At 58.6% G+C, this 9,267-nt stretch overlaps 1 protein-coding gene across 1 annotated transcript in view; it reads left to right on the top strand.

Annotated features, from left to right (window-relative positions):
• NISCH (nischarin) overlaps window positions 1-9,267 on the top strand; it is a gene marked incomplete at its 5' end in the record, with an annotated part of 35,793 nt that overhangs the window by 11,329 nt on the left and 15,197 nt on the right. Inside the window, 9 exon segments of the mRNA XM_027768623.1 lie at window positions 87-250; window positions 546-641; window positions 1,240-1,335; window positions 2,847-2,999; window positions 3,625-3,693; window positions 4,132-4,317; window positions 4,468-4,596; window positions 6,928-7,041; window positions 7,310-7,421. Coding sequence (XP_027624424.1) covers window positions 87-250; window positions 546-641; window positions 1,240-1,335; window positions 2,847-2,999; window positions 3,625-3,693; window positions 4,132-4,317; window positions 4,468-4,596; window positions 6,928-7,041; window positions 7,310-7,421 — 1,119 coding nt within the window.

The following is a 9,267-nucleotide window of genomic DNA, read 5'->3' as shown; positions in this document are numbered from 1 at the left end:
TGGAGTGGGGGCAGGCAGTGGACACATGGCCTGCCACACAGTGGGGTGGGGCTGGACACTCATCCTTTGGGGTGTGGCTGTTGCAGGAGAGCAGCTCCTGGGGGCTGGTGAGGTCTTTGCCATTGGGCCCCTGCAGCTCTATGCAGTCACCGAGCAGCTGCAGCAGGGGAAGCCCACGTGCGCCAGCGGGGACGCCAAGACGGACCTCGGGCACATCCTGGACTTCACCTGTCGTCTTAAATACCTTAAGGTAAAGCTGCAGCAGCCCAGTCATGGGAGCCTTTCAGTTAGTGGGTGTGTGCCCGCCAGGGGTCTGGTGGCTCAGTGGCTGGAGTTAGTGTGGAGGTGTGGGTGGGGCCTCCACGGAAAGGCCAGCCTGTGTCCTTGGCACCTTGTTCTGGCTGTGAGCACCAGGGGGCAGTCTCCAGCCAGTGTCTGCTCCTCTGCCCCAGCCCTAGCCTGCTTTGTCAGAGGTAGAGGGGTCACTTCCAGGCTGGGTGGCGACTGCAGCAGAGTCCCTGGTTCAGTCCCCGTCTTCCGCCTAGGTCTCTGGCACTGAAGGGCCTTTTGGGACCAGCAACATTCAGGAGCAGCTCCTGCCATTCGATCTGTCAATATTCAAGTCTCTTCATCAGGTGGAGGTAAGGCCCAGGGCACTGGCCACGGCAGCATTCCAGGCTTGTCTCAGACCTCAGGGGCCACTTCCCTAGTGGGATCTTACGGTGTGTGCCCTACCACCCCCGTAGGCGGCACCAGGACGGGGAAGTGAGAGGACAGCCCGGTCCCGCTGCTACCTGGCAGACTGAGGCCCTGCCGTTTGGGCAGGCGTCCCAGGAATGGGCTTTGGCCTGTACTTCTCCCCGCCTCTCTGCAGGCAGCTGAGGTTGAGGGGGCCAGTGGGCAGAAGAGCCCACCATACCCACCGCATTGCGGGGGCCACTGCTCAGACCTGGGACTCACACTCTGTCCGCCTGCCAAGTCCCAACTAACCCTTGCAGAGAGAACAGAGTTTGTGGTTTCCTGTGTGGAGTTGAGAGACCAGAGCCTTCTCTACTAGATGCTGGCATGAGCGGTAGCCAGCACGGAGCCCTGGGAAGAGACGTGGGTTGGAGTTGCCCCTGGCCTGTAGGCTTTGGGCTCGGCTGTCATGCTGCTTCTGTGTGGGTGATGAGCACCCGCTGGCCAGGGCTTCTGACGGAGCAGCATGCATTCCTGAGACCCAGCTGTCCCTGCCTCCAGATAAGTCACTGCGATGCGAAGCACATCCGAGGGCTGGTCGCCTCGAAGCCCACCCTGGCCACGATGAGCGTCCGCTTCTCGGCCACCTCGATGAAGGTAAGCGTCACCCCGGCTTGGTGCCCACCACCGAGGAGGAGTGTGCACGGCTAGTCTGTCAGAGGCCCCACCTTCCCCAGATACTCACGTGGGATGTCCCAGCACATGACCGCCCGGGACGCTTTCGTCCCCATCTCCAGAAGCCAGTGTGGTTAACAAGTCGCTCTGAGGAACGAGGCTTTCTCCCCTAACGTAAAAAAGGTGCTATTGGTTTTCTTGCCTTTTTTTAGTTTTTGCTATAGGGCCTGTGTGCTTGCCAGAGAGAGAGAGACGGAGACAGGGAAGGTGAGAAATTACGCCCCAGGGGAGATGGCCACGCTGCAGTATCTTCCTTTCCAGTCTCCATCTGGGACTCAAATGGTGCAGTCAGCCACGTGGGCTCCAGCGCCTTACCCCCCAGGCTGTTGGCCCAGTCACTGGTTTTTAATGATGAGACTGTAGAGCTGCTGCAGGTGGAAGGACGTCTGTCAGCCCGGCTGGTACAGCTGTTCTCTGGTCTTGGCAAGCCTTTGCTGAGCACCCTTCTGTATTTTGTTCTCCGTGGGCCAGGAGGGAAGGTGTGGAAATGCTGGGGCCCGCCGTTTGTACGTGAGCCACAGGAACTGTTTGGTTGGGAATGTAAGAGGTTTCTTCCACCTTTTTATGGGTCACATTTTGGTATTGTTACAATCCTTCCCCTAGTACAGAAAGAAAAACAGGGAATGGCTAGTTTTATGACTTACATTTCTGATCAAGGTTTGGGTTTTGGGAGCCAGCAGGCGGCATGGTGGTTAAGGTGCTGGATTCCTGCGGTTCAAGTCCTGGACCTGACAGGTTGCTTTCTCACTTTCCTTCTCTCTCTCTCTTTACTGAGTGCCTGTGCCTTGTAGCAAATTAAAACAAACAGTAATGATCAATAAAATTAGTAATTCTTTTGGGAAAACAAAGGATTTGGATTTTTTGAATTCTTTCTCATGAGGCTCCTGGCTGATCCGAGGTGGCTTATGGAAGGAGCTAGGGCGTCGGGCTGCCTCGTTGCTCTCCTGGGCACTCCTCGCTGCCGGGCGGAAGAAGCCCAGGGTGGTCATTGCAGAGGGGGGCGAGAGGCCGTCTCTGGTGCTCCTTGCTGCTGCGCGTCCTGGAAGGGTTTATCTTAGCCCCGGGAAGTCACAGTTAAAAGTGGGGACCACATCACCAGCTCGGAAAGCACAGTTGCCTGGAAACGCTGCAGGCCGACCTTCGGCCTCTGGGATTTCAGCCAGAAAACTGCATCACCATGTAGGAAAAGGTCCGTGTGGGCTCGAAAAGCTTTGGTCCCTGGAGCAGAGCCAGAACATCTTCCAGTGGCCGTTGCTGAGCTTTTCAGTTATTTCACAATCGTTGAAGAATAGGAACTGGAGCCTTGTTTTAATCCAAGCTCACTTCCACATGCTAAATATGCCCAGCTCTTCCTTACAGTTTGCAACGACTGTGTTTCCAGTGAGTGTTGCGTGAGGGCCCGAGTGTGGTGCTCAACAGATGTTCTTGTGCAGGAAGTCCTTGTTCCTGAAGCCTCTGAATTCGACGAGTGGGAACCAGAAGGCACGGCCCTGGAAGGCCCTGTGACTGCCGTCATCCCCACGTGGCAAGCGTTGACCGCTCTCGACCTCAGCCACAATGGCATCTCCGTGATCGACGAGTCTGTGGTACGTGGGCAGCAGCCGGCAGCAGGGCTTCTCTGATCTCACCTGAACCTTGGGGTTGGGCGTTGGAGTTGGTCTTTTCTGGAAGGACCACAGAAGACCTGTGCCCAATACTCTGTACATTGCCTGCTATGTTTAAGTTCATTTCAAAATGGGTTATTCAAAATTGCTATACCAAGAACCAGACGAAGCTAATTAACTGCACATATGTTTGATGTAAGGTGAACCACAGTAAGGAATGACACTTACTCCCAATGAGCAGAGCAGAAAACCCCCTCCAGAGGTTATAGATGTGTGAGCGTGACATCCGAATGGCAGTGGGCAGTAGGAGTGGGATTGCTGTATTCGTGTCCCCTGCCTGATGTGGGTAGGCCGAAGGTCAGGCCCCTTCTCTGTCATTTTCATGAGCCAGGAGTTCTACACCAACGGTGACCAGTGCTTGGCACTGGAGTCAGGCCCTGGGTGTGTGTTTGGCTGTGCTGCCGGGCGGGCAAATGGGTGCACCTCAGTGACCAGCCAAGAGTCTGTGCGTAGGAAGAAGAGTCCTAGGGTGCCCATCCGCCACAGGCAGGGACTGCTTAGGGTCCAGCCTCCCAGAATAACATTGGTTGTTCTTTTCTCTCCTAAGAAATTGATCCCAAAGATTGAGTTCCTGGATCTGAGTCACAATGGCGTGCTGGTCGTGGACAACCTGCAGGTAATATCTCTGGAAGGCCTCGTTCTCCCGAGAGGTCGGGAGGACCCAGCCTTGGGAATGTGGGCGTGCCTCGGGTTGGTCAGGCAGCGGCTGCTGCCTTCCCTTCAGGGGCCCGGCAGTGCATCGTGGGGCCGTGGCTCTGGTGCCTGAGAATTAGAGAAGACGAGTTAAATACAAACCGAGCATGACAGAGTGATGCTCCCCTGGAGATGGGCAGCCCTGTTCTCAGTGCCCGCCCCAACCTGTGTGTGGAGGGTGCCCCTGGGCTGTGGCACGTGCAGGGAAGAAGAGGGGCTTCACTTCCTAGTAACGGTCAGAGTGAATGGAGCCCATCTGCAGAGCGGTCAGTTTAGGTGGGAAGGCCCCTCCCGCTGTCAGCCTCAGCCCCATTTCTGGGAGACTCGACCTGAACCACTGCACCCGCTCTCTGCTCCATAGCACCTGTACAACCTGGTGCACCTGGACCTGTCCTACAACAAGCTCTCCTCCCTGGAGGGTGTCCATACCAAGCTGGGGAACATTAAGACCCTGAACCTGGCGGGCAACCTCCTGCAGAGTCTGAGCGGCCTGCAGAAACTCTACTCCCTGGTCAACCTGGATCTCAGCAACAACAGAATTGAACAGGTGAGCTGCACCCAGAAGGTTGCCGTGCCGTGGTGTGTATCACTTTAAAGCAGGTGTTAAGCTCCCTTTCATTTTAAAGAGGCCATCCACTGTGTCGTGTGGCGGAAGTGTCGGGAGGGGACTGGAGGGAGTAGGACTCATGTCTTGCAGATGGAGGAGGTCAGGAGCATAGGCAGCCTCCCGTGTCTGGAGCACGTGGCTCTGCTGAACAACCCTCTGAGCATCATCCCGGACTACCGGACCAAGGTGCTCGCTCAGTTCGGAGAGAGGGCCTCTGAGGTAAGCCCCAGCTGGGCAGAGCAGCCCGGGGGACAGCCCAGTGGGCAGAGCCAGGGTGGACTGTCCATTCTACTATCCCTGCCTGCTTCAGAAGGGCCTGGCCCTTGAGGGTCTTTTGGTCTGAGAGGTCCACCACCCCTGCTGGAAAAGGTTCCTTGACCTCTCCCTTACCCGCGGGCTGCTGGCCGTCAGCTGGTGGTCCCAGCAGTCTTCCTTTGGTTGCCTCTGTCAGAGCTCGGGTCAGGAATCCCATGAGTAGACAGGCACAGACTCAGGGTGTGGAAGAACTGTCTAACTTAAAAAATGACATTATTCTTTCTAGGCAAGGGCCAGAAATAAGACACTTAAAATAATCCTGTTTCCTGGACAACTTCTGGCCATTGTGTCTGACTTCAGCCCGAGGGATCTGCCTACCTTTGCAGGGTAGCTCAGTGCACTGCCCGCTGCCCGGCTGTGCACCTGCTGCCACGCCAACCACCCAGGTCCCTGGCCAGGTTCTCCTGCCACCTCGGGCTCAAGGAGGCCCTGTCCCACTCTCTGACTGACCCTGGCAGCCTCTCTTCTGCCCAGGTCTTAGGCAGAGCTTGCTGGGAGTCTGCGGTTATAGCCCACCCTGCTCTCCGTTGAGCCCAGCTGCCCCTCCCTCCTTGCTGTCCCCAAGTCGGTCTTTACAAGATGCCATTTCATCCCTCCCGTGCTCTAGACCTCGGGAAGCTCCCGGGTCACGTGGTGTCAGCTCCTGTCTAAACCCTTGGGACCTCGCCATGTTCAGCCCCCACCCAGCTGCCCTCTAGCACACAGCTCCCTCCTACCTCTGCGGATCGGGACCCCACCCTCTCCTGCAGCCCTGTGCCTTCGCCCTCCCGGGTCCCTGTGGAAGGCTCACCCCTTTTTGACTGCGTTCTGCCTGTACCTAGGGGCTTAGTCACCAGGCCCATCCACTGTGTCGTGTGGCGGAAGTGTCGGGAGGGGACTGGAGGGAGTAGGACTCATGTCTTGCAGATGGAGGAGGTCAGGAGCATAGGCAGCCTCCCGTGTCTGGAGCACGTGGCTCTGCTGAACAACCCTCTGAGCATCATCCCGGACTACCGGACCAAGGTGCTCGCTCAGTTCGGAGAGAGGGCCTCTGAGGTAAGCCCCAGCTGGGCAGAGCAGCCCGGGGGACAGCCCAGTGGGCAGAGCCAGGGTGGACTGTCCATTCTCCTATCCCTGCCTGCTTCAGAAGGGCCTGGCCCTTGAGGGTCTTTTGGTCTGAGAGGTCCACCACCCCTGCTGGAAAAGGTTCCTTGACCTCTCCCTTACCCGCGGGCTGCTGGCCGTCAGCTGGTGGTCCCAGCAGTCTTCCTTTGGTTGCCTCTGTCAGAGCTCGGGTCAGGAACCCCATGAGCAGGTAGGCACAGACTCAGGGTGTGGAAGAACTGTCTAACTTAAAAAATGACATTATTCTTTCTAGGCAAGGGCCAGAAATAAGACACTTAAAATAATCCTGTTTCCTGGACAACTTCTGGCCATTGTGTCTGACTTCAGCCCGAGGGATCTGCCTACCTTTGCAGGGTAGCTCAGTGCACTGCCCGCTGCCCGGCTGTGCACCTGCTGCCACGCCAACCACCCAGGTCCCTGGCCAGGTTCTCCTGCCACCTCGGGCTCAAGGAGGCCCTGTCCCACTCTCTGACTGACCCTGGCAGCCTCTCTTCTGCCCAGGTCTTAGGCAGAGCTTGCTGGGAGTCTGCGGTTATAGCCCACCCTGCTCTCCGTTGAGCCCAGCTGCCCCTCCCTCCTTGCTGTCCCCAAGTCGGTCTTTACAAGATGCCATTTCATCCCTCCCGTGCTCTAGACCTCGGGAAGCTCCCGGGTCACGTGGTGTCAGCTCCTGTCTAAACCCTTGGGACCTCGCCATGTTCAGCCCCCACCCAGCTGCCCTCTAGCACACAGCTCCCTCCTGCCTCTGCGGATCGGGACCCCACCCTCTCCTGCAGCCCTGTGCCTTCGCCCTCCCGGGTCCCTGTGGAAGGCTCACCCCTTTTTGACTGCGTTCTGCCTGTACCTAGGGGCTTAGTCACCACCTTCCTCAAGTCACAGCCACCTGAGAGGCCCCTCTCCTTGGACAGGGTCTCCCTGAGGCAGACTAGGCAGTGTCTCTCTGGGCCCCTCCTGACACCCTCCTAGGTCACTTCAGTGGCTGAAGAGCCCGCCCCCAGTGGCCTGAGTCTGCTGCAGCTCTAGTGTCCTCGTGGGGCCCGGGTCAGCCTGTAGCAGCGCTCGTGCCCACTCCTCAGCAGGCCTGCCACCCTCCTCCCACCCATGCCGATTGCCACTGTCTGGACCCTGTAGGTCTGCCTGGATAACACGGCGACCACAGAGAAGGAGCTGGACACCGTGGAGGTCCTGAAAGCCATTCAGAAAGCCAAGGAGGTCAAGTCCAAACTGAGCCACCCAGAGAAAAAGGTGGGTTTTGTGTGGGCGGAGCCAGCCAGGCAGAGCTGGTTCCTGCACGGTTGCTCAGGGCTGCTGTGGCCCCACCGCACACTCCCCGGCTGCATGACCTCGGGCAGGTCGCACCCTCCACTCTCACCTGTGAGCTGTGAGGATCGGGCATGTGTCTTCAGCACCTATTGTGGGAACATTCGCACTTCTCCCCTCCCGGCCCTGGCCTTGTAGAGCTCTGTTCTGGGGCGGCTCTTCTCTCCTGGCCGACTCAAGCACTCCTCCCCAGGTTGGCGAGGATTCCCGGCTCTCTGCTGCCCCCTGCGTCAGACCCAGCGGCTCCCCTCCCAGCGTGGCTCCTGCCTCCGCCTCCCTGCCCCAGCCCATCCTCTCCAACCAAGGTAATTGTGTGTGGATCTTGCTCCTAGCAGAGCCACACAGCCCTGCCTGGGCCCCTGGCTGGACCGGGGTCCAGGAGAGAAGCTAGCACCTGCTTCCTCAGGGTCAGGTGCAGGGGGGCGGTGCCGTCTGCAGGCTGACTCCTCTCGTGGCATGTGGTGGGGGGGTGCCTGGCCTGATTCAGCTCTGTCGTTTGTTTAGAGAGGGCCCCAGGTACCATGGGGTTTCTGACGGAGCCCTGAGGCTGCCATCTGAGCAGGCTTGGGGCTCTCAGCTCATCACGACCTTCCCCTGTAGGCAGCATGGGCAGGTGGCTCTTTGTTGCCAAGAAGCCAGGCCTTGTTACTTTACTCAGTCTGGAGCCCCGACTCCTGCGTGGGGAGCTTTCTTTTATCCCTGCCTCATCTCTGTGGCTCTCGTGGTATGACCCACTGTGGGTCAGTGTGGGCTGTCTGTGTCCCTGTGGACCTATGGAAGTCCCGTCTCTTTCATTGCCCATTGTGTTAGCATTTTCAAAGGGCTTTCACCTCTGAACCCAGGCATCCTCGGAGATGAGTGAGTGAAGCAGGTCCCATGAGCATGTCTGCTGGCCCGGCCCCACGGAAGAGGGGAGGGTGCGCCGTCCCCAGTGGAGCGAGGTTCGGGACACGCAGAAAAGAACGCCGCCCGCCCGAGCTCCTGGAGGCGCAGAACTTGGTGCGAGGTCTTGGGAAAGACAGTCTGATCCTGTATTCCAAGAGCCAGGAAAACGTTCCCACCCCTTGACCTGGTAACCCCACCGGTGGGATTTTCTCCTAGAGGAATAAGATGCCGGGAAGGGGGAGGTGAAGTGCTCGCTGCTGGCTGGCAAGCCATGGCTGTGCCATGTGAGTCGGAGGATGAGGGAGAGGCCGCTGAGGTACAGGACGCTCCGCAGCCATCAGGGACAGGAAGACTGGGCAGGACGAAGCGAGCATGCCCACCGGAAGCAGGTGTCCGATGCAGAGCAGCGCGCCCAGGTGTCCACTGCGTGGCGGAAGAGTTCACGGGATCGCCACGGGTGGCTTAGTTGCCAGGTGGCTGCCTATTCACTTTTGTCACACTCTTGACTGAGAATTTTTGTTACTGCTTTTTTACATAAATTGGGAGGAGGGTTCGTATCACGGGGGAAGCTCCTCTGGCCCTGGCCCCTGCAGCAGGGCCAGCCCCTATCCCAGGCCGCACAGCATTGGCCATCTGCAGAGGAACCACGTGACATAGGCTTCTAGGGGATGGGAGATGTGTCTGGTTCTCCAGGCCGGGGACACAGCCGGGCCCCGGTCAGCACTTGAATCCGCACGTGAGTGAGTGAACAGACGCATGAGAACACGCTGGTAAAGTTGAGCCAGGCGGGCGGGGGAGGAGATGGCCCCCACGGCTGCAGCAGTAGGCAGCCCCCACCCCATGTTGGCATGAGGCCTCTGCCCCGGCCCAGGCCTCAGCTCCCACTTCCTCGCTGCCCTCATGCCGGGGGACACTCCACAGAGTGGCTCTGTCGTCTGTCCCCACCCTGCCCACTGACGTTTAGATGCTGTCTCCAGATTCGCACTCATAAATAAAGCTGCGGTGGCTGTCTGTGTGTGCACATCTCTTTCCTCGTGAGAAACAGCGAGTCGGACCCCGTTCAAGGACCCCCGATGTGTACCCATCCCGTCCGCTGAATGGCCCTTTCTGGCCACTTGTTTGTGCAGGCCTCGGTCCAGGAAGAAAGCAGCCAGGCTGTCCCCATCCACGTTTCCTGGTGTCCAAGCAGGGCTTGGGGCAAGTGGCGAGAAACGTGGCTGGCTTGCTCCGAGTGAGGCGGCCACACCTGTCTGTCCAACGTGGCTG

The sequence above is a fragment of the Tupaia chinensis genome, unplaced genomic scaffold (genome assembly GCF_000334495.1).
Source record: "Tupaia chinensis unplaced genomic scaffold, TupChi_1.0 Scaffold147003_1, whole genome shotgun sequence".
In the NCBI taxonomy this organism is placed as follows: Eukaryota; Metazoa; Chordata; class Mammalia; order Scandentia; family Tupaiidae; genus Tupaia; species Tupaia belangeri.
Note: the sequence above shows the minus strand (reverse complement) of the source record. Positions and strands in the feature narration are given on the sequence as shown.